At 40.2% G+C, this 25,965-nt stretch overlaps 1 protein-coding gene across 3 annotated transcripts; it reads left to right on the plus strand.

The window, feature by feature from the left end:
- The first annotated feature begins 2,765 nt into the window (after window positions 1-2,765).
- Window positions 2,766-20,076, plus strand: LOC120719602 (calcium/calmodulin-dependent 3',5'-cyclic nucleotide phosphodiesterase 1B-like). Of its 3 annotated transcripts, none has more exons than XM_040008931.1 (14): window positions 2,766-2,998; window positions 4,769-4,882; window positions 7,127-7,309; window positions 8,378-8,444; window positions 8,568-8,684; window positions 9,060-9,200; window positions 10,515-10,615; window positions 12,893-13,018; window positions 14,408-14,509; window positions 14,723-14,843; window positions 17,622-17,703; window positions 18,078-18,195; window positions 19,126-19,262; window positions 19,665-20,076. In XM_040008931.1, exons 1-14 carry the CDS (start codon window positions 2,946-2,948, stop codon window positions 19,757-19,759), a joined length of 1,557 nt encoding a protein of 518 aa, XP_039864865.1. In that variant the 5' UTR covers window positions 2,766-2,945; the 3' UTR covers window positions 19,760-20,076. The 3 variants fall into 3 exon arrangements, with proteins under 3 accessions (XP_039864865.1, XP_039864855.1, XP_039864875.1); XM_040008921.1 differs by lacking the exon at window positions 2,766-2,998 and adding an exon at window positions 3,543-4,155; XM_040008941.1 differs by lacking the exon at window positions 2,766-2,998 and adding an exon at window positions 6,534-6,600.
- Window positions 20,077-25,965: the final 5,889 nt, after the last annotated feature.

Here is a 25,965-nt window from a genome sequence, read left to right on the forward strand (position 1 = left end):
CACATGCAGCTGGTCTTCTGCAGCGGTGCAATCCAGAGGTCATGACACCAACGTGTAAGATACGTGGAGCAGCTGATCGAAATCTCAGCCTTGTGACATGGAGGATAACACAGGGATGGTAAGGCATTTATTTATGTTCTTACCCTATGATCATAATTTCTGTAGATTCTGTGATTCTGTGATTGTGGAGTACAACACTGTTGATATGATGTATTTTTTTTAATTTTCATAGTCTATTAATTGACGTTAATTGTCCCAAATTGCCAACCCAAAAATGATTAATTTATTCTGTCAAGTGTATAATTGAGATAGAGTGGAAGCACGGGTTAGGGGAGTAAGCATGTCGTGCACTGTATTGATCACCTGATCATAAAAATGATTTGTCCCTGTGCCGTGTGGTCAGACATGTGTCTCTAGTTTCATTTGTCCACGTTGGGCTGATACGTCTGCCTTCACACCACTGCAGTGGGGGTAATATCTTTATTTATAGTGCTCGCTATATTTATGACATTTATGGAAATCTTGCTAGGATTTATTCCATGATGGATTTAAACTTCATGGGTGGATCAAAATTTTTATAATTCAATTATTATGAATTATAAAACTGTAGTGGTGCAGTGATTAGCACAAGCATCATTCTCGCCTCACAGCAAGGAGATCCTGGGTTGGAATCCATCAACCGGCTGGGGCCGTTCTGTGTGAAGCATGTTCTGTGGATTTCCCCGTCTTCCTCCCACAGTCCAAACACGTGGGCCATAGGTGTGAGTGTGACCTTGAAAGGTTGTCTATGTTAGCTCTGTGATAGACTGGCGCCCTGTGAAAGCTAGAATAAGCTCCTGCAAGGCTCAATTGGATCAGCAGAAGAAAATGGATGGATCTTGAATGCAATACAAATATGCAAAAAAATATGTTTTCAAGATTTCCCTGATTGTGTGAACAAAAAATTAAACTTAAGCTTTAAGTCTTGGGCTTTTAAGAAATAACATCACTGCTGAATCAAATGACTTGATGTCGAATCAAGACTGTAAAACAAAAAGTAATATGTATAAAACTAAAGATTATGAGGTATAATAAATAATAATAAAAAAATGTTATTTTTGAGATAAAATATAATAATATTTAAATATATATTAGTGCAAAATGAACCAAAACTTTCTGCAGTGCCTATCACAACTGGAGGAAAGTTAAAAAATATAATAATTCTGTTGTTTGCTTGATTTTGCCCTTTAGTCTTACCCACATTGCCGACTAGGTTTCAGAACTGCATCAGAAACAAGTGAAGCTTGGCGCTAAACCAGATTTTGTGGGTTTGTGTATTCATTTATTCTTTAACATTCTGTTGTGAAAACAGACAAAAACACCCCTACGTGATCTCCTGCACGGTCTGTTTCTGCAACATTTAGTTCCTGTAAGAAACGCAATATTTATTCTCCCTCTGAAGCGCAGGAGTAAGTGGCTCAGGTCGGTCCACGGAGAGAGAGCAATCGGAAGGTGCGTGCTCGTCATCATCAGAGACAAACAGGAGTGATGAGAGATAAATGGAGGGGAAAAAACATTAAGATAAAGCAAGAGGTTAGCAACCACACAAAGGAAAATTCTCTTTTCAAAGGGTTATACATAAGATTGACATCGGAAGAAATACTCCTCTGCAGCCTTTAATTTACATAGAACAGCACGAATATGAGCCTACTCTCTGGTATTTCCACAAGTTGATTCTTTAACAATCTGAAATTCGATGCTGTTTGCGATGAGGGGAAAAAATAAATAAAAAACAAAAAAAGAAATACCCAAATGTGACACAGGAGATGGAGAATCATATGACATGATGTTACTTATCTTCATTTCTACAATATGCCATGTCATGTCAAAGAGCATGGGAGCATGAGAGTGAGTCTGACCCAGCAGCCAAAGCAGCACGGCCAAGGAGAGAGAAAAACCGGAGGCAGGGGTTTTCCCAAGCCGCGTTATTGCACAACTCTCACAATACTCTACTATAAATAAAGGCTGGTAACAGATTTTGGGCCTAGAACTGTAAAAGTGTTTAGAGATGCGCTTCGCTGTCTCCTCTGGTCTTTTGCGCTCTGCCCTTTTTAATGTCTCAAAAAACAGAGAATTCCCCTTTTAGTGTCCAGATACAACGCATTTAGCTGACAGTGGTGCACATTTTAGTAAATGTAAGTAAAGCGAAACCAAGAAATCTGTTGTTGAAATGAATTATTAGGATGATTTCACATGTTTTTGAAGCTTACATTTTGTGCAACAATTGCAAAAAAGTAATCAGTTTAAAGACATGGCACATTTTTGTGCGTAGCTGCACCAATAACAGCAGTTAACCTACTGCGCTTTTGCGGACGGCTTTCAAGGACAAGTTTTGTTTATATGTTTTGGTTTGAGTGGCTCTGGTGGGCTTCACTGAAAGACTCTCTGTGCAGTTCTCTGATTTGCGGCCGGTGGAAAATTCTCATTTGGGATTTGAGTACACACTGCTTGAAAGCCTTGCAGTCAACACTTCATCAGCGAGTGAGGTCAACTCTCTCACACCTCACACAACGGGTGTACACATATACACAAACACTCATGGTCTGACAAAGACACTCACAGCGGCTCTCTCTCTCTCTCTCTCTCTCTCTCTCTCTCTCTCTCTCACACACGCGCGCGCGCGCACACACGCACACATGTGCACACACTGACACGGTTTGGGCCCGCCTAACCAATCAGAGAGAAGTGGAGTAGGTTCCCCCAGAAGTGGGTGGGAGAGTTGTTGAAACAGAAGTCTGTCTCAGGACACATAAAGTTTGCGTTGGTAGTTTGCAGAACTTTTCTGCTTACTAGTTCCCTAAAATACATTTTATTTATTTTTTTTATATTGGCATTATTTTCTTTCTTTCTTTTTTTTTTTTTTTTACTGAACTCTGGGGTCCATCAGAGCACAGCTTGAGCACGGAATGGCTGAACTGGTTCGAATCCGTAAGAAAAAGCTCCAGATACCCATCTCTAGGTAAGACAATTAATAGACTTTATGTTTAGTTCACTACACACTCCAGCTTCTATTTGATTACATGAACAGGGCAAGAGGACTTTATCAAACATGCTTGCTTTTGTTTGTTTTTTGTTACAATAACGTTCAGCAGCACAGCATTTCTATGCAGGAGATTTTCTGTTTTGCAAAAGTGGAAATGTGTGACTCAAAAATACACTCGGAGTTAGAGGGTTATGGTTTGACATGTTTCACACCGTACTTGCTCTAATTAAGTTCAACAAGTATTTTGCGTTTAACCTTTTGGTGGTACAAATATACATAGTGACATGAGAGAAGAAACGTGTTTTACTCCAAGTATGAACACTTGTCTTGCCCACGCTTTTGCTGAAGGAGGTAGCCGTTGCAGAAGCGGTGGGTCATGTGGTTTTGTTTTGGTGAACTCATCTGTTTTTTACTTTGAGCAGGGTTCAGAGCTCCAAACCTTGTGGGGTTTTGAGTGCGGACAGGGGTGGGGGTTGGGGTGACGTTGTTTTATTAATTTGTGCTTGCAAATGAGATGCCATTAAGTCCATTCTCTTGTGCTCATCTGTACTTGGAGAGGACGACATTCTGCAGTGTGTAGATGTGTAGATTCAACAATGCTTGAGCCAAAGGAGAATTTGTCATCTTTTTCTATAAACACACTTTCACGAGTGCACTTGAGGAGTAATTTCCTGTAAACGTCCTGTCAAAGGTTCTTCTGCCGCAAACAGTTGAAACAAAAAAGGCTGTGTTATCATGAAAGATTACTTGAGATAGAAAGTGAGCGGTGGTATTCAGATGCATGCTATTTTTATGACTCGACAGCTTTCAAAAGCCTTTGCCAGCGTGATAAACACTTGAAAAGCTGTGAGCGTCTCATCCCCAGGAGTTGGCTCCATTGCCCGGCCTTACGCTGTTTGAACACAGTCATTCTGGTCACCATATGGGCAACGCACTAAGATGTTTTGAAGAAATTATCTGCGGCACGGATACTGTATATTATCACGTCGATATATTTCAGAAGTCAAATGAAAACACAATCACAGCAGAAAGATTCCAGTCCTACAAACTAAGGATACGAATTTAATGACAACTGGATCAGACGTGGAGCTTTGGGACTCATTCCTGAGAGGAGGTTACAGTAACACAGGCAGGTGGGTTACACTCTGAGCGACATCGAGCATTTGCTTTCTATTAAACTTGAGGGGATGTGCTTCCAGCACGTAATTTGATTAAAAGTTTCGAAACCAAAAAGAGGCAGCTGTTCTCAGAGAACATTTAGATAAAGCACAAAATTATGATTTTTTTCAGGGAGTATATTTTGATATAATTTGAGTTACATAAGGGCCTAACCATGGGAAGCTTTCCTCTCATGGAAAATTTGGCACTAATGATGCCCTTTTTGGACAGCTTGGCACTTAAATCACTTCCAAATGAGCTTTTTCCGTTCATCAGGATTTCTCAACTGATTGTTAAAACACTTTGGACGTCATTTCACTGACTCAAGACAACAACAAGTGCTGTCGGTCTGCAAAGACCTGTTCACGGAGCTGCAGGTTCAAGCTGTTCCTATTTGTATCCTAAAATAACACCGTAGGCAGAATAAGTTACAGAAAACACTGATTTTTGTTCCTTAGCTATTGTTTCTGGACCCAAACGGCGCTTTAATGTTTACCCATCCCGCTTTTTACTTATTGCACGTGGATGCTGAGACGGGCAACAATTTTCAAGCAACAAAAATGATTCTAATATTTCGTTTACTTTCAGGCTGAGGAGCATGCTGAAGCAGCTAGACGAGAAAGATGTTGATTTTGAAGAAATCAAAAAGAACCTGGAATACACAGCATCGTTACTAGAGGCAGTGTACCTCGATGGAACAAGGTAAAATAATACTATAAGAAGAAGAAGAAGAAAAAGAAGATAAAATTGTAGATCAGTTTTGTAGATCAGTGCTGAGCTTTCACATCCTGGGTAAGCAGCGAGGGGAAAGCACTAACCACCACAGTATAGTCCTGCCAGAAAAACAACATAAGTGTAAAAGATGTTATTCAAGGAGTACATGGGACACCTACTGTGTGATTAGCTTTTATAACTGAAAAAAGATCAGTTCATGTCTGTTTGATCAGCTTCACTTACATCTTCCTCTGAGTTGTCTTTTAAAGTACTTTTTAAAGACTTTGATGAGATCATTGATAACACTGTCATGTTGCTACAATATGAAGTTGCAATCAGCAGCAGGTTAGCTTAGCTTAGTGCAGAGACTGAAAATGGCAACTCACCTTTGTACATCCCTAAAGTCCCTAATGAGAACTTAACACCTGTTTTGTTTAGTTATTCCTTTAAACAGTGACTCATCTCGGGCACATTTCACCATTGCGACTAAACTAAACGACCACAGTGTTCTCTAAGAGATATAGCTAGTTTTGAAACTGTTACAAACAGAAACTAGAAACCAGCATGTGTGAGAAAGTGGGATTTTGGGTTAGCTACAGATGGCTGATAGAAGTATTTTAACAATCACATGGATTAGCAGTGAAAGTCATATGAAAAAGAAAGTTTTCACCCGATTATATCTAATCCTGTGAAAAAATAAGTACACCCCGTTATGCGGTAGCTTATTGTCTATATGACCTTATCAGTTCTCAAATCATTGTGGAGAATTTTAGGCCCACTCTTGAGTTGTTTGACAAATGTGTTTATGCAGAGTTCTCAGTTCAGTCAGGTTGAGGTCTGGACTTTGACTGAGCCATTTTATCACCTTCATTCTTTTCTTTTTCAGCAATTCTGCTCTAGATTTGTTGGTGTGGTATCGATGACGTGTTGCATGACCTAATTTCACCCAATTTAGCGGTTGAGCAGATGGCCCCACATTTGAGTCTAGCATATTGTGGTATATAGAGGAGTTCATGTGTGACAATGAGTGTAAAGAGCCCAGGTTCTGCTAAACTAGTCTGAAAACTATTGTTCATGACTGTTTTCAGCTGCATGCATTATGACCAGACATCTCAGCTTTGGTCTTTTCTGTCCAAAACACATTGTTCCAGAAGTCTTGCGGTTTGTTTCGATGCAACTTTACAAACCTAAGTCGTGCTGCCAATTTCTTTTTGGAGAGACAAGGCTTTTTCCTGGCAACCCTTCCAAACATGCTGTACTTGTTCTGTCTTTTTCTTATTGTACTGTTATGAGCTTTAACATTTAATATGCTGGTTGAGGCCTGTAGAATCTGAGCTGTAGCTCTTGGGTTTTTTTTGTAATGTGTTTGACCTCATGGCGTGGTCTGACCTTGTTGTGAATCAACTGGAAATATTGTTTCATTGCACTCACCTGAATGCTTCACACCAGCAAAATGACAACGCCTGTGCCTTTATAGAAGTGCCCACACCTTCTGACGATCAATTAATCAAGGGGATCTGATTAGCTCCTGATAGCTACCTACTTTCTTATTTCCTATGGATTCACTAAGGGTGTACTTAGTTTTTCACAGGACTGCATAGAGTCCTATGAAAACTTTCTTTTTCTCCTGACTTCTCAGGCCTTCCCCTGCATGTCAGATGAGGAAACTGATAAGAAAAGTTTGGTGTCATCAGCACAGCAGCCATGTAAGTGTCTAACAGCAGAAAGTGGTCTTTCAGGACTGGTGGTCTGGTAGCCTGATGTACAAAGCCTGAGGTACACAATCCATGAAGTGTGGGACGGAGGATTTTATGATGCAGTGTGTCATAGAGAAAACAGAGTGAAAAAAAACATGTTGCTTTGTGCAATTTTAGGTGCTGTTTCTCTGCTAATATTTGAGTGGAAGCAGTGCGATGAAGTCTCTTTTGGTTGCCTTTCATAAAAACCAGAGTAAAAAGTGCCAAAAGTCTTTCTGGGAATAGTAACTTCTTACTTAGCTTATTTAACAGACATACAATTGAAATTACATTTTTTAATTAAACTTTTGACTGGACAGTTAATGGAAGTATTTCTAAATAAATCTAACTGTGTAATATAAAATTATCCTTACACCATTAAACGTCTCTGAACCACAGTGATATCGCAGAGGCACATTATTAGTGCTGCTCATTCATTCTCAGTCTTCATTTTTACCGTGTCTTAATATTGTCTAACAGTCACTGTTTCTCACAGGCAGTGTCTGGAGTCTGAAGATGACCTCCAGCAACTGCAGTCAGACGGGGTGCCGTCAGAGGTCACCGACTGGCTGGCTTCCACTTTCACCCAGAAGATCCGCCGTCCTACGCGACGCTCTGATGAGAAGCCCAAGTTTCGCAGCATTGTGCATGCAGTGCAAGCTGGGATATTTGTGGAGCGGTATTACGTTTCATTCATTTCTATTTCAGAACTGCAAGCATAATGAATGATGTTATGGAAAGGATCCAAATGCAGGACATGTACTGTAGGGAAATTATAGAAATAAAAGAAAGACCCAGACATGATAATCTAAAAAAACAGAAAATCCAGACAAAAAAATCTAAAAGGCAAAAATGATGGAAAGACACAGAACATAAACATGGATTAAACAATGAGGCTAAACTATACAGAATATATACACAGAGGAGATTGACTGGGAAACAGGACAGTTATGAGGGCAGAACACAGGAGGAACGAGTAAAGGAAGGTAAAAAAGGCTGAAGAGGAGCAGATCATAAAGGAAAGAAAAGACAGAAAGTAAATGAGATACCACAGAAAACCTGCCATGAAGCTAAAATTGGGACACTGCTACCCAGAAGACCAGGAGAGAGATGCACAGCAGGTAAAAGCAAACACAGGGAACCACAGGGGAACGAGAACTACACGAGAACAGAATAAAATAAAATAAAAACTGGGGCCAAAGACTCAATACTATAACAGACAATAACAGACATCACTAGAATGACAATGAAATCTCAACAAGAATGGAAGCTCAAAGTGTCATGACCAGAGTCATTATGAAATCAAAATTTGAATGCAAAACTCAAAATGATAAACAAGAACTCAAAACCCTGGAATCGTTTTTTTAAAACAGCAATTCATAAAATACTGACTGGAAGACACAGAAGCAGTCATACAGCAGTAACTCTCTTTTATGAAACTTAAATAATAAGAAACAAGGAAACAAGCATCTCATATAATAAAAGTCCCATTATAAATTACTGATTTCATTGTCTGTGCAATAAGTCCGATACAAGCTCACACTCTGTTGTTATTATTACGTCCACAGCAAACACAGCCCGCTACACACGGCTGTGAAACATTATCTCCATTTACTTGTTAAAACTTCCTTCCAAAGCAGACAGGGTCTTTAGAGGATTTATATAAACAGCTCCTAAACCGAGGTCGCTGCACAGCGTCAACATCTGAACTTTAACTGAACTCACCCTAAACATTCCCTTATTCCAGGATGTTCAAGAGGGCCTACACAGCAGCCATGCCGGACCAACCTGCAGCGGTCGTAAATTGCCTCAGGGTAAGCCCCCTCTAATCATAACTCTCACAGTGGGTTGGATCTTAGCTAAAAATATGGACATCACATAATCTATCGTATACACACCAAAAGTATACACCAGTACTTTCCTCTCTTGCTCTTTAGGACGTGGACCGTTGGAGCTTTGATGTGTTTGCTCTGAACTCAGCCAGCTCTGATCATGCACTCCGAACTCTGTTCTTTGAGCTGATCACCAGATATGAGCTCAACAGTCGCTTTAAGGTCTTTTAACTTTGCATTTCATTGTTTAGTTTGTGTATAGTTCATCGTCTATACAATGACTCATTATAGTCATTGGAGAATTTCAGTGCTTTGGATGGAAGATCTCACTGTAATATAATCAGAGCCACTCTGAAGGAGTATTATTGTGAGGAACTGGTGTTGTCATTTGCAGATATTATCAGGCATATGGGTTTTATTATCCTTTGTGGTGTTTGGAGGGCTAATGGGTTAGCAAATTATGTGTGTAAATCACATGCATCATGCCTTATTACAACATCCAGGTTGTTTTAGCTTTTACTGTTGACATAAACTTTGTGAACCTGTGGTATTTTAAACATAGCTTTACTTTTGATGATTATGTAACCATTTTTGCAGATTCCCATCTCGTGCCTCACAGAATTTCTGTCTGCGCTGGAGAGAGGATACTGCAAATACAACAACCCCTACCACAACCATGTTCACGCTGCTGATGTAACTCAGACACTGCACTGTCTGCTGCTGCGCTCCGGACTCGTGGTACAAAAGACTAACCTGGATTTTCTATTAAAGGATAAGGCCGGTGTGATAACTTTTCTTTTTAATTTTCTGAAAATTCCATGAAAAAATCAAAAGGAAGAATGTGTAGCGGCCCACCTTTTAACACTTTCCAAGGTCGCTGGCCTTTCTGTGGCACTGTGTCCCATTTGCTTTGACTGAATAGACAAATAGGTAACACATATATAACCTATTTCTTTAGGAGTCACTTTCCTAATTTGCAGTGATCTGTTCTTTTTACAAATGTGGATTACACTGTGTAAAATGTTTTTTAGAAGTATATCGACAGACTAAAATATCCTAACAACTCTTATGGATTGCATTTACATTTTTTTTTTAAATACATGTGGCATTCATTATCACCCTGAAGATGAAGGCTAATGACCAGAGTCACTGCCTGACTTTAGCACCACAGTAAGGATCGATTGTAGAGCACAAATAACAATCAAATTCCAAAATGACTTTTACTTTCAGAGCCTGCAGTCCTGTGACAATAGAAATGATACTTCCTGTTTTGGTGGCGATGGTGTTGCAGGGAAACAGGATCTGTTCCATTCTAACTTTTCTTTAAGCCACTAAGCACTGCTGTTTCAGAGTGAAAATTATGGAGACTAAATAAAGAGATGATGGCCTTGATGTTTTTCAAAGCCTCCCCACGTTAGGGAGTTCCCATGTCAGGACTTTCAACTTGTTACATTGTATCTATGCACTCTATGAGTTGCTGTCTTCATCATCTGACCTTTATGAAGGGTGTCTCTGGAAATATTGCACATACAGACTTTTGGCTTAGCGAGTAAAGCATAATTTATGGTCTTGCGAATGTGTCTGTGTACATTTCCGTTGTACATGTTTCCATTTAGACAATGAGCGGAAAGGGGTCTTTACCCCCCCACCCCGAGGTGCTCCAACATCCTAACTGCACATCACTGGACGCACATGACTTATACAAGCGAACCATAAAACATTCCAATATAAATAAAAATGCTGCATTAAAAGCACAGACAGTGACTGCAGTGGACACTTTACATATTTTTAACACTTGTAGGCTCTGTGTGGGCAAGCACCTACACCACTGGACATGAATGTGGAGCTATAAAAAGCGTCATGGGTGAAGCTGCTGTGGTGCGCAAATACAACCACCTTGGTGGGTGGTTGTATTTGCTACTTCTAAGGCCAGATAAGGACCAGATGACTTTTATCATGTATATATTTAAAACTTTTAACTGAAAGATGGTGTACTTTCTTTTTACCATTATAGTACTGTTTTTTAATGGTTTTATATTTGTGTCTATCAAGCACTGGCTGACAGAGCTCGAGGTGATGGCATCCCTGTTTGCTGCAGCCATCCATGACTATGAACACACAGGAACTACAAATAACTTTCACATCCACACAAAGTAAGCTCTTTTTCTGCAATATTTTCTCAGCTATACATGAGCCACCTCCTGTTATGAAACTGTAAAATAGTAAGAGATATCAGGAAGTACAGAAATACTGAGGTACGCTTTCTTAAAGCGTACCTCAGTATAGTTTTCCTCTTTCCTCTGTATCGTTTTAGTAAGAGAGCGAGTGAGAACCCTCTAAGGCAAACACAACTTCATGGACAGAACATCGTATTTTTAGACTTTCCACTTAGGAGGACTGAAGAACGTAGTCTCATGGCACCCATCATCATCATGCTTTATTTCGGGAATAAAGTACAAAGATGCCTGCCCACAGTAAAAGAGCACATCTGAACAGCGGATCTATCCCAAAGTCAGTAACTCTACTTGGAACATCATCTGACTTTGAGATAGATATGTAATATATATGATATGGGCTGAAAAATCAATGCAATAAGTTATTATGTATAGCACCTTTAACAACAGACTTTACAAAGTGCCTTGCCTGACAAGCAAAAGGACACAAAGAGAATAAAACAACAAAAATAACAGGTGCAATTTATTTAAAGTGGAGACAGATTCAAATGAAAAAAAGAAAGATTAAAATGTGGGTGCAAAACAAATAATGAAAGGCTAAAAAAGAAAAATCAGAAATAATATGCAAGACGAGAGAGATGTTATTCAAACATTAAAAACCTATAAAGGACGACATCACATGAAATGGCATCACATAAAAGCACGTCTATAAAAATGTATTTTACGAAGTGATTTATTGGAAGCCTCTGATTCTACGAGACTTCCTCATTTCAAACATTTCTCCTCATTTCATAGCTGACAGGCCCTGATGGTAAAGCCATGACTGCATTTGACATTAAGCCTCAACTTTCAGGCAGAAGTGCTGCCTGAATGTGGCACAGGGCCAGACACGAACATGTGTTAAATGTGATTGCACTTAAAATCAATTCTAAAACAGGCAGAGAGCTAGTAGGGGATCAGGATCAGGGTAATGTGTGTCTGCTAAAATGAGTAGGAAGCCAAGAAATTAACTTTCCATGTAAACCAGAGGAGAACGTAGTAGCCTAACCTGGCGATTACCAAAGGAACAGTACTCTACTGTGCTGTGCTGTGCAAAAGTCTTGAGCATCAAGTTCTTGTGTCTTGACCATTTTCAGAGGAATGTTTGGGGGTTTTTGTTTGATGATCTGCTGTCCACTGAAGCCTCATCAAGAAAAGACACATTTTGGGTGCTTTTGCCTTTTTTCCTCATTTTCCAAGCAGAAATATAAAGAAATGAGACTTTTGCACTGTAATTTGTAAGATTAAGTAACATAATTTCTAATTTTCAGGTATTGAGTTGACGAAAATGTGCCACCCAGTATTTATGAAATATAACTATATAGACTAAATAGTTATAAAGTCATCAGCTAGACTTTTAGGGTCACTAGATTTTTTTTTTTTTTTTTTTTTTTTAAGTATGTTTCTGTCATCTGCATAGCAATGAAAGGAAAAACATTATGAATAAATGAGCCTGGTTCTGTCGGAGGTTTCTTCCTGTTAAAAGGGAGTTTTTCCTTCCCACTGTCGCCAAAGTGTTTGCTCATAGGGGGTCATATGATTGTTGGGTTTTTCTCTGTATGCATTATTGCAGGGTCGACCTTACAACATAAAGTGCCTTGAGTCACCTGTTGTTGTTGTGATTTGGTGTATAAATAAAATTCAATTGAATTGAATGATGAATATTAGGAAATTACAGACCCACAGAAGTCTTACCAGTATTTTTCATTTTTTACCACACACTTTTTACACTCCCCAACAGACCACTTTAACACACACCTTTGTGTTGTCTTTAAAACCATTTCCTTAAGTGTTTTATTCAATGTTTATTTTACTGGTGAAAGGTGGCAGAAGCTTAAAAATAAATACTAATTGGAAAACTGTCCACAGTGGGCTTTATTACCCATTTTAACAGCTGAATGACAATGAGTGGATACAGGATGCTTGATTGATAAATCCGTTAATTATCTTACTTTAGTGAGTCATTAATACCCACACTGTGTCATTTTTCATTACATCCCACCTCCTCTTCAGCACTTTAAAATTCATCATTAAAGGCTTGCAGTCACAGTCATTAAATTGTTCCCAGAGGACTCTCCTTTTATCTCAGTCTCACCTCCTTCACTCAGAGCAACTGTGTTATTGAAGTTTTCACTTTAACGCACAGGAACACTTTACAACCTGCCCATCTGTCCGTCGACTGTCTGTAATAATCTCCACTCACCTTTTGTCTCCAAGGTCAGAGTTTGCATTGATCTACAATGACCGGTCTGTACAAGAGAGCCATCACCTGAGTGCAGCATTCCGCCTACTGCTGGACGACCAAATGAACATCTTTATTAATTTGACGCGGGAGGAATGGATGTAAGACCTCAAAATTTTACAGTGTTAATATTATTTTTTATATTTTCATAACCTTAATAATAATTAATTTTTGTGTGTTATAAATCATGACCCATTTTCCCTCCCGAGCAGACAGTCACAGGGAGACATAAATAGGTCGTAGAAAAGTTTTCCCTCCTCTATTAGCTGTGTGATCAGTTGCTCACCTGTTGATCTCTTGTTGGAGAAACGTTTTTGCTGTCTGTATGTATGAACTTCACAAGCCTGTGTAAAAATATCCCCGTCGATCTGTTGGTGTTAAAGGGCATTCTGAAAAGTCAAAAGTCCCCTGCAGAAATAAATAGGTTAACAATGTTATAAATGAGGTTTTAACCAACAGCAACAGCAACATTTAGTTAGAGTCTGGGCAACGACAGCTGTTAAATGTAGATTAGGTTTGCAGTAAGTCCTCATATGCGTGTATATGCATAGGTGTGATACAACATTGGGAGAAGGAAAATAAATAACGGAGAATTCATGCTGCAGGAGAATGTAGGAGAGCAAAGCTATAATTTGTTTATTTTAGTGTGTTTCCAATGTGACCTCTAGGAAAAACTAATTTGCCAAAAAGTAACATTTTATTAATTAATACTTTTGTTTTATTTTATTATGGATATATGGAATCGACTGAAACAATTGCAATACATTTATTCACTAGTTTTAAATACCAGTTCTGTAGTTTGGAGCTAGTTTGTGGCTTTCGACAACATTTAGATTTTTATCTGTGACGACATTTATAATTATGTCATTATTCTATTTTATTAGCGTTATTTTACATATAAACTGACATCCTGATGCTTTAAGGAAACAGCCCCCAGACCTCAAGTTGGTTAGTGCACTTATGGGAAAGCATACAGTGTCTCTTATAGCTGACCCTGGTCTTTGACCTCCTAAGATATCGTGTAACGACATATTCACCAAACAGCAGAGGAATAACAAACATAACAAACTCTGACTACAGCGTCTAAACTTGGAAATGTAGTAAAGAAGTTGCATTTGGTAGATGCTATAGGAATGTTGTGATACATACATTTAAAGTAAAAGTTAGCTGTAGTTGATGGTCTGCGGTGCAGTCTGCGATAACAACATATCTATACTCTGCATAGTTTCTTTGTTGGCTGCTGCTTCATATATTACTCACAGAATATGCGATTGGGGGAGCTGTGCTGATATCACACAAGATAAACCCCAGCTGCATGCTTTAGTGGGCTTTTCTAGCAGTCAGTGTTGCCATGGGAACAAGGAAATCTATTAGGAAATCTAAACAGGTTACAACCCCATTGAGCCTTCCTGTCTGTCATTTTTACTCACTCCTCATCAGCCAAGGTCAACTTGTACACTGTGTGTTTTTGCGTGTGTGCGTTCTCACAGGGAGCTGCGGTCACTCGTTATAGAGATGGTGTTGTCCACGGACATGTCCTCCCACCTTCTCCAAGTCAAAGCGATGAAATCCTGTCTACAACAACAAGAACGGTACTGCTAATAGACTGTGCTGTTGTTTGCACTGTGGCGCATAATCAGCAGGCCATGTAATGGATGCTTGGAGTGCAGTGAGCTGATTAGAATAGCCTGCACATGATGCAGGCAGTTTGGGTTCAGGCTGGCTGCTGTTTAGTCTGCTTTTCAGTCTGGAGACACAACAAAACAACAGTTAAAACAGTGGTTGCCTTATGCTCTCTACACCAGGATTGACAAGCCCAAAGCACTGTCTCTGTTACTGCACACGGCTGACATAAGTCATCCATCCAAGCCTTGGGCGCTGCACTCTCGCTGGACCAAAACCTTGATGGAGGAGTTTTTCAGACAGGTAGGCACTATATATATATATTCTGCTTAACAGGCCTGAGATATTTCCTATTTGTTGTTTGTCATCTCGCTATGCTCTTCTTTTTATTTCACACAAATTCAAGGGCAGAGTGGCAGGCTCCTCTCTGAGCCTGTTTTGTTGCAGATTCTTTCCTGTTATCAAGAATTTTTTTTCTACTTTCTAAAAGTGCTTGCTCAGTGGGTCTTTACCCCCCACTTTTAAGCACAATATAACTACTATTTTGACTAGTGATGAGCATGGATTCATGTCAACAAGGATAGCTAGAGATGTGAAGGAGAGAGTGCAGGGAGGGCAGAGTGCGTGGAGAAGAGTGTCAGCTGTGATTTGATTGGCTATGACATGTGGCTTAGAGTCGGTGGCAAAGTCACCAAACGTAGTCCTCTCTGTGTTGGGAGTGACGAGGATGGACACAATTACAAATGAGTACATCAGTTAGAGTTAGAGAGATGAGCCTGAGATGGTTTAAACATGTGCAGAGGAGGGATCGAGCATAAAGTGGACAAAGCATGTTTAATGTGGACCTTCATGGATATAGCGAAGGAAGACCTGAGACAGAGGAGGACAGTGTGGCAACACCTAAAGAGAGAAGCTGAAAGAAGATTTGTTTTGGATAAAAGAATAAACTACTTGTTGCCAACAGTTAGATGAGAAGATGAACAGTAAATAGTGTGTAGTCAATAAAGAGTTTAAGCCAGCAGCTACCCAGCTCAGCTTAGTGCAAATACAGAAAACAAGGGGAACAGCTAGCTTTAATCTCGCCAACCAACAAGAAAATCTGCCTGCTAACTTCCAAACTCACTAATTAAAACAGGACATCTTGTTACTGGATAAAAATAAAGTGTAGCCACTGTGATGCCACTGTTCTTACATCACTGATTCCACGTTGGAGTCCAGATTCTAATTTGTGAGCTTTCTTGTTCACTATACTCTGCAGATGAATGATGATTGTAGATGATTGTAGAGGAAGTCCAAATCCTCCAATTTGATCCCTCAGTGGTGAAAAAATGTTACACTGGAGCCTGAAGCCATACCTCAGAGAGAGCTTAGTACATAGTATGCTAGGCCTCTCTCTTTATCCTACCATATTAGACATTTACTTCCTCTATAGATCTTATCAGTCTCTGTGCCTTCACTTACTTCCCTTATTTGCCAGGCCTCTGTCGTTCGACCTTGCTGACGACTAACATGTTATGCTGTACACTATTGTTGTTTATCTGTTAGGATTGCCATTAGCTGTGCCCTAAACACAAAGCTAACAAAAGTGATGTATATACTTTGTTGCCTGTAGCGGTTAAATCCAGAATTTTATCATTCGGCTTCTTAACTTACATGCACTTACATTCACTTACATGCACTGGCTTCCCAGTATATGTGATTTGATTTTCAGGCTTGTTAGTAAGGATGGCGGTCATTTTCTAAAACAAAAGTGCATTAGAGTTTATGTAGCCTGTCTCAAAGGTTGTCCTTGATTGCATGTGGTTTAGATGCCAGCTCATTTGTAGTTCTCGGTGCTCGCAGGCTTTTGCCACACAATAAATGTAAATTCAAAATATAAAAGAACACATTATGTTATATTCTTAGACATCTCCATATCTGCCCCTGGTGCTCCCTGGTCTCCATCTGACTTATTAGCTCTGTTATTAACTGCATGATTGATGAGTCAAAGGGCTGCATGCCTAATAAGAGGCAGCAGTTTTTGTAAATTGCTTGTATAGGGAGGGTGGATATTACGTCAGAGCTACAGAAATCCATAAAAATATCTCGTTGATATGACGCAGAGGCAGCAGAGAAGGAAAATCTCTCCTAACAGGTTATTCTGCATTACTTTGGTACTGAAAAAATTAATCGATCTTAACAGCTCAAGTTTTAACCCTTTAAAGCCTGAACCATGAAATAATTGCTTTAATAATAATTGTTTATTGAACATTCTGACAAAATAATAAAACATAAATTCAATATCGAAATAAATTTTGCTTTATTTTGTAATTCATTGCTTAAAAATGTATATTTTTGTTATGACTTTTTTTCAGATCTTATGTAGTCTCAAAAACTCATGTACATGTCATATATAATGTAATGCACTTGGCTTTAAAGGGTTACATATGGGAAATAGAGGACTGCAGAGAATCAGTGTTGTTGCCTTTAAAGCCTCACAAACCCCAAATAGAAAGTCAAGCTATCATGTTTTTGTTGACCTTTGGGGAAAAGTATATAATAAAACAATATAATGAGCCAAAAGCTGAGGACTGCAAGAAGTGGCTTTTGGTCTTGACTTTAAAGCATCAGCTGACGCTATAGCTGTTCTTCAGCTCAGCAGGAGACGCAGTTATCCAATCAGGTGGAGGGACTCTTTCTGTTGATGTCTGAGTTACTATGAGAACATAATTACCCCACAGAGAAAATGCTTGCTGTCCTGATTGTCTGGCTTTTTGGCGATGTTAGTTGGCACGACTGTAGTGAGTGTATTTACAGTGACTGCTGCACGAAGCTGCTCCCACTCTGCTTTTTTTACTACCTGGATCTGAAGGAGATCAGAACAGAAGAGGTGTGGGAGAGCGCTGTTGTCTCAGAAACAAGACGTGTGCGTACCTATGAAACACGTTTTCTTTCTGTTTGGCTGTTAATTAAAAAACGTTTGAACAGTCTCATAGTTTCAGGAGGCGACTGTTGGAACAAACTGACCTTTTAAAAGTTATTTTCAGGTGTTGTGTGGGATGCCCTTTAAGTATCTTCTTTCTCTCTTTCTATCTTTGTGAGGGTGATAGAGAGGCAGAGCTCGGCCTCCCCTTCTCTCCACTGTGTGATCGACAAACCACCCTAGTAGCTGAATCCCAGATCGGTACGTCTCATTAATCACACCCTCTTTTTTAAAAACCAGCTTCCTCATCGCTTTTGTCTGTTGTTTATGCCTTTGTAAGATTTTCAATAAATATCCATCTCAGATACATAAAACAAGTAAAATTTATTCTCTAGTGAAGCTAATCACATTTTTTCTCCTTCCAAAAGTAACAAGCCAGTGGCAAGATTTATGTTCATTTTATTTTTAACAGTTCACAGTGATATTGCAGCATATGACCTTTGAATTTTAGTGTTTGAATCACTGAAATGCACTCAAATTTCTTTACTGACATTAAAGACGTAACAAGGTTTTAGTATTTTTGAGTCACTAACAGTTTACTTCACATGTTGATATGCTGGATTTTGTTCTCGCAGGTTTCATAGACTTCATTGTGTATCCTACATTTTCTCTGCTGACCGATATGGCTGAAAAGATTGTTATTCCTTTGGTGGAAGAGAACCCAGGCCCACCAGACCCCTGCAACAGACATAGGTAAACACAAGGCCTGTGAAACCTGCTGGGAAAATAAACTTTATTGCACTTTTGGTTTTAGATATTAATATGTTAACAAAGTGTTAACACCAAAGCATTTGCCACACATTAGAAGTCTGTTTTTACTGTGATATTGAGTGGCACACAGAGTTTGACTAAAACTGATTTTAAAACTCTTGAAAGCCTACTTCCTTCGTGTGTCTTAGTACAATTAGTCATTAAATGGCTCCATCTGTCACTCAGATGGACAGACACAGCACTGACACTGCATCATTTTTTAGCTTTAATAGAATTCAAACTGGGGACTTATTAAAAAATTTATCTATATAGTTGTCCCAAAAGGAGGAAATTAACTTCAAACTTTTTTCAGGCTTTAATTATGCTGTAAAGCTGGTCAGTTTAACGTGAACGTCTACTTGACATGCTTTTGGAGTCAAGCTCTGGTTTTTCAGGAAACTTCAGTTTCTGGCTCTTTTGCAGTTTTACACTTGGAGCTTGTAGTTTCACTAATTCTTTGCTTTCTATGTATATGTTGATCATGTACACCATGTTTTTTATGTTACTATCATTTGCTGAGTTGGTCAAAAACCTGTAATTATGACTTGATAATTTTGAGTGACAAAACATGATCATTATTCAAAGGTGAATTAATCTCCAAATTTGTAGCAGTAACTGCTCATTTTAGACACACCAGAAGGATAACCAAAGTCAGTAGGGACCCAAAAGTGTCAGCACAAAATCCTGTTTATGTGTTGCTTATTTTCCTTTTAATTTGTTTTCTTTTTATTGAAGATATATTTGAAGATACTTTCATGGAAAAAAAGTGCAATCCTTTACCTTGGTGTAGAAAATCTCAGGTTAAGCTGAGTCATTTGTTTTCATGACTGGAATATGAATATGCATACAAACAGCACTGTTTTCTTTCACCAGTAATCTTTGGAAGGAGAGCTCCAGAGGCCTGCAGTGGAGCCTCGCACACATCACAGCTGAGCTGGTGAGCTTCCGCTCTACTTGGACACGGCACACTGAGGACAACAAGCTCAAATGGAAGGAAAGTGGCTCAAATGGTGGGTTGCATAATTATTTGTTTATACGTGCAAAAATCACAAATATGCATTAAAATATAAAAAAAATAAACACAATTGAGGTTTTATTTAAATGTCTATACTTAATTTTATATTCTACTTAGTCTCCTTTTCTGCTCGTACATATTTCAACAACTCAAATTTAAAAAGATCACCTTTAAAAAGCTTGACAACCTCTTTTAAAGTAGAATAAAAGACCTGTTGCTGATCTGGCTTAGGAAAAGCCTCTTTGTTCCATAAATGCGCTCAGTACCCTTGATTTGATTTGTTATCTAAATTCATTTTAGAATGATCTCATGTTGAGATGAATTCATACAGATATTATTTTCTATTCAACCTAACTAGATTTTCTGATGTCTTTTCCCAATCTTCTATATCCTCCAGGATTTTCAGACCCCGGCGAGACAAAAGAGCAGCGATCGAGACAAGAAGTGTTGTCAGAAAAATCCCTGCAAGACCCCACTACAGATACAAAATAGCAGACAGCAGCTCCTTTGTAATACGTGTTTGCAGAATAGAAAAAAGTAACACTTTTGTAACAAAACTCAGATACCTTTTACTTTAAAAACTGAGAGATCTTACCAAGGTAAGATGTAGCGTAATCACAGAAACTTCCTCATTTTAAATGTAGCATACTACAATAATTTAAATACAAAAGTACACATGCTGGTCATGTTATACAGTCTAGTCCATATCATTAATTTAATTTGTCATCTAAACAGCTGTAAGTTACATTTGAACTTTCAAAGCATAAAACAATCATTTAACCTTAAAATAAACTTTGTGTCATATATGAGTTTTTTGTAGTCTGTTTCTTTGTCTGGGACATATTTACACATGGGCCAGTAATCCAGACATGACAACTCAATATAGGAACTTAAGTTAAATCGGTTATGTTTTGCATTTTCCAAACATACAACAGTTAACTTTTTTTTTTTTACTTAAAAGCAATATTTTAAATTTCTTTTGAAGAGCCTTTATTGTAGAAGGTAAAATTTGATATTACTTGTTATATCTTCACTCCGGGTTACTAGTATAACAATGATACTCGGACCACGACGTAACTTGAGGCATTTATTATAACGGCATAACTTAACATGGAGCTAGCCGAGCAACATCCTAAAAAGCATCTTTTCCCATAATGCATCTGGGCATGACCGCTACGGGCCCTGTTATAACCCAAAATACACAACATCTCCTCCCCTCTTACAAAGGATGTACTACGAAATAAACAGGTGATCTACTCACAAACTTCAGTCTTCACTGGCACATGACAGTAATAGCCTCACAAACATTTCACCTCTTATTAACTGTAAGGTTACAACACCAACTCTTTTAATTGCTATCTTGGGGAGTGAGGGTGGACTACCTCAACCTCCCCCATGACCCATGGGGATTATTCTGCCCCGTTCATTTGGGTCAGGTGCCATCTAATAACTCAAACGAACAGGAGGCCGCCGCTCTCTATTGGGGTATCGGCGGTCTGTGGTAACGTCAGTCTGTGTGCTCTCTTGTGGAGCCTTTGTTCCTGACACCGAAGATGTCTCAGTCTCTCTTACAGTCTCCTTTACAGGTGGAACCACTGTTCCTGATGTGGTGGAGTTCTCTACTTGTGTGTGTGAAGGGGCTGACGAGTCGATGAGTGCATTTTCAAGATCTCCGCAAGACCCTTCTGCAGACACTGGTGCGGACTGGAGTAGCTGATCCACGTGTCTTCTCCAGACTCCATCGGCCACCTGAACTGTATATGAAACTGGACCAGTTTGAGCAATGACAGTTGCAGGAACCCACTTGTGTACTCCTCGGTAGTTCCTGGCCTGCACTGACTCGCCGGTGCTGAAGACTCTGCTCTTGACCTTTTGACCCCTGTACATGATTTGTTTCTCTTGTTGTTTTTGTACAGTGTCCTTCACAGTTGAGGGTTTCAAAAGATCAAAGGCAGTGCGCAGATCTCTTTTGAACATTGCGTTGGCAGGAGATGTCCTTGTGGTAGCATGTGGACTATTCCGGTAGTTAAGCAGAAACTTGTGCAGTCTCTGATGCAGTGTTCCTTGGCCTTGTGATGTTTTCAGTGCATGTTTCATTGTCTGAACAAACCTTTCTGCAAGACCATTCGTTTCAGGATGGTATGGAGCTGACGTAATGTGCTGCACTCCATTAGCCTGTAGGAAAGCCTCCATTTCCTGTGAAACCAGTTGAGGTCCATTGTCAGAGACTATCTGAGTAGGAGATCCAAACCTACTGAACATTTCTCCTAGAGCTTCTATGGTCTTTTCAGTGGTGGCTGATTTCATGATGGTCACTTCAGGCCATTTACTGTGTGCATCAACAGCTACAAGAAACATTTTGTCCTCATATGGACCTGCAAAGTCAATGTGTACCCGATGCCATGGCTCCTGTGGGAACTCCCAGGGATGAAGAGGAGCAAGTGGTGGGTTGTTCCGGACCATCTGACACGAAGAGCAGTTCTTAGCAATCTCCTCGACCTGTTTGTCCATATTTGGCCACCAAAAATAGCTTCTCGCTATTTCCTTCATTCTCACTATTCCACTATGTCCTGCATGCAGTTGCTTCAACAGTTTTGGTCGCAATGACATGGGAATGATGACTCTCCTCCCCCACAGCAAACATCCCGCCTGAACAGAAAGCTCCGCCCGCTTTCCCAGGAAAGCCTTCAGGTCTACACCCTTACTTGCAGGCAGACCCTTAATGATCCAGTCCAGCACTGCTGCCAACACAGGGTCATTTCTGGACGCCTTTTTCACCTGCACAGCCGAAACAGGTGCTGTCTCTACCTCCCTGAAGTAGAGGATCTCAACTGTGTCAGAGACGGGTTTTTTAACAGGAAGGGGTAACCTGGACAACCCATCTGCATTGCAATGAGACTCCGATTTGCGATACTTGATGTCATAAGAATGTCCTGACAATATCAACGCCCACCTCTGGAGACGTGAAGCAGCAAGAGATGGAATCCCTGTATAGGGTCCCAGGATGGTTGTGAGAGGCCTATGGTCAGTAAACAGTGTAAACTTCCTACCGTACAGGTACTGGTGGAATTTCCGAACACCGAATACAATGCTCAGCGCCTCTCGTTCCAGCTGAGCATAGTTGGACTCTGCTGTGTTTAATGTCCTTGATGCGAATGCAATTGGCCTTTCTTCACCATTTGGGAGAATGTGGGAAATCACTGCCCCCACCCCATAGGGAGAAGCATCACAAGCAAGCTGAATTGGGAACTTGGGATTGAAGTGGGTTAGCACCTCAGATGCAGTCAGTGAATCCTTTGCCTTTTGAAAGGCATCTTGGCAACTTGCTGTCCACTCCCATGCTTCTTCCTTGCGTAGCAGGTTGTGCAGTGGTTTCAGGAGTGATGCCAAGTTGGGTATGAACCGTCCGTAGTAGTTCAACAGCCCTAAGAAAGACTTTAACTGACTGACATTTCGTGGTGGGGGTGCATCCACGATTGCTGTGATCTTCGAAGGTGCAGTGTGAAGTCCATTTGCATCAATCACGTGCCCTAGATATTCCACAGATGACTGGAAAAAGTCACATTTCTCCTTACGGACTCTCAATCCGTATTCCTTCAGCCTCTGAAGGGTCGCATCCAAGTTGCGCAGATGCGCTTCATCATCTGCTCCTGTACACAGGATATCATCCAGATAGCATTGCACACCAGGTAATCCGCTCAGGATTTGATCAATCGCTCGTTGAAACAATGCTGGAGCTGATGTGATGCCAAAAGGCAACCTGCAAAATCTGAAAAGTCCCTGTGTTAATAGTCAACATGTCACGTGACTGCTCTTCAACGTGCATTTGCAGGTAAGCTTGGTTGAGATCTATTTTGCTGAACTTTTGTCCTCCACTCAGACCAGCAAATAAGTCATCAATCAGTGGAAGGGGATACTGCTCTGCTGTTAATACAGGATTCACGGATACCTTGAAGTCTCCGCAGATCCGGATTCCGCCGTCCTTTTTGGGAACTGGAACGATGGGCGTGGCCCACTCGCTGGTCGTAACCGGCTCCAGAACACCACTCTTGACCAATGCGTCTAAATTAGACTCCACCTTGGGCCGAATGGCGTACGGCACAGGTCTAGCCTTCATAAAGACTGGCTTGGAGTCAGGCTTGAGATGCAGCTTCACTGTAATTTTTTTCATGCTGCCCAGTTCCTCACGAAAAACCTCCTGGTGTTTTCCCAGTATGGCCTGTAGCTGAGAGGAACCATGCGACAGCTTTCTCACCTCTTGCCAGTTGAGTCTGATTGTTTTGAGCCACACACGTCCCATTATAGCAGGGCAGTTCTTCTGCGTAACATACACAGGCAGCTTAGCAGTTTGGCCATTGTATTGAACAGTCACCTCTGCCATTCCTTTCATAGGCACTCGATGTCCAGTATATCCTTTAAATACTGTGTCGGAGGGTTTGAGTGGAAGGTGCTTCAGACATGTCCTATAGACATTATATGACACTAGTGATGCTTTTGACCCAGTGTCAATCTGCATTTTTACAACATGTCCCTCCAGTTTGGGCGTGACCCAAAAGCCGTCTGAGGTTTCATCCACCTTCAGTATTCGCACAGTATTTATTGCAGACAACACTTCTTCATCTGAGGAGTCATTTGCTCTATCCTCATGAAGCTTAACTGTGTGAACATGTCTTTCTTTTTTGAATCTTGCAGTGCCTCTTTTATTTCCAGGCTTTGAGCCCTTATCCTTGCATCTTTTGTTCCTGCATGCCCGTGCTACATGACCTTTTTTTCCCCCACAGTTGTTGCAATCCATTTCTTTGCACCAGCAATCACTAGCAAGGTGTCCTAACTTGCCACAGCGGAAGCATGGTCCCTGTGCATTTGCTTTACCATTGTCTAGTTTGTGTACTCTGTCTGTAGCATGTAGCGCATGGGCTTCTTTTGATGCCATTTCCATGGTCACACTGATATTAATTGCCTTCTCAAGAGTCAAATCACTTTCCGTGAGCAATTTCTTCTGTGCAGCTTCATTTCTTAAACCACACACGAGTCTGTCTCTTAATGTGTCATTTAAAACATCTTTAAACTCACAGTGTTCAGCTAATTTGCGTAACGATGCAACGAACATTGTGACAGACTCACCCTCTTCTTGGTTTCGCTTGTGAAACTTGAACCGTTCAGCGATCACGAGGGGCTTGGGCGAGAAGTGTTTGGTCAGTGTGTCCACGATCTCTGTGAAACTTTTACTGCCTGGCTTTGCTGGCTGTAGCAGGCTCCTTAGCAGGGTAAAAGTCTTTGGGCCTATCACACTCAAAAAAATGGGCACCAGTTTAGCATCCTGTATGTCGTTAGCCGCAACGAAATATCCAAAACGCTCCGTATATGAGCTCCATTGCTCCGTGCTTTCGTCGAAGGGACCGATAGGGCCAGTAACTCCAGCCATTACTCGGCTCCTGGTTGAATGGCACTCTTCCCCTCACAACTGTTCCTTTTCGTAACGTCTCTTTTATCCGTTTATGTTTTGGTTAACGTCACTTACGCAGTCTGCCTTCGTCCTCCTGTCCGCTGTACATTCCTCCCCGTTTCGCTGAGAAAAAAAAAAAAGCGGCATCCACCTTCGCACACCGGGAGCGTCGTTCTCCCTCCGGCGCCGTCTAACACCAGGTCAGCGCGAGGCATCAGCAGAAAAAAAAAAGTGTAAAACTCCAAAGCGGACTGCAGCGTCGGTCCAGACGTCCTCGTCGCCACTTTTGTTATATCTTCACTCCGGGTTACTAGTATAACAATGATACTCAGACCACGACGTAACTTAACATGGAGCTAGCCGAGCAACAGCCTAAAAAGCATCTTTTCCCATAATGCATCTGGGCATGACCGCTACGGGCCCTGTTATAACCCAAAATACACAACATTACTCTGTATTAATTATCTTGTATTTAGAAAGCAATCATACCATAGTTCCTTGGTTATTGCACCTCAAAAATAATGATAATGAATTAAAAAGTAATAATGCAAGTGAACTAAAGAGGCTTTTAGAATTTAAAAGGGAGAAATACTTTAAGGAATAAGTAGTAATAATAAATAATAAAGAGGTAGAGGCCGATGTTTGGTCAGCCAAAATTATCAAAGAAGATGGTTAAGCATGCATTCAAATTTAAAGTGTTCTCTGCTCTCCCAGCAAGAGGAGCTATAGAGCAAAGACTGCAATGGCCCAGGGGTAGTTCAGCTTCACACCCAGCTTCATATTTTAATGCTCGTCAGTGAAGCAGTTTGGAATTGCACCATCGCTTTTCTTCTTACAACAGATGGGAAAAAAATGTTTTTCTAATTTGAATCAGCTGATAGTCTTTAAATGAATAAATGCCACAACAACAACTGAAGACACAGCTCTGCTGCTTGTCAGTATGATTTGCATGATTTGAGCTTCCATCCCAACACCCACTTTGAATATAAAATGAATATAAATCCATCACACAGCAAGACAGTAATGACTGTTACACAAAGAGTTGTGTTAAAGAAAAAACTGTTCTGTAAGATATGGATATCCTTTCTATAATTCAGCTAAATTTTAGGTGCAACAGCGTAAATGTACATTACAAAATTATTTTTTTAAGTCTCTCTAACAGATAAAGTGCAATTGGGCTTTTATTCTGAAAGGATCCTTCACTATGTCCACCTCCAATCACAAAGGTGAAACGCTTTAACAGCAAAACTTG

Source organism: Simochromis diagramma, unplaced genomic scaffold, assembly GCF_900408965.1.
Source record: "Simochromis diagramma unplaced genomic scaffold, fSimDia1.1 OVJJ01000320.1, whole genome shotgun sequence".
Classification (NCBI taxonomy): Eukaryota; Metazoa; Chordata; class Actinopteri; order Cichliformes; family Cichlidae; genus Simochromis; species Simochromis diagramma.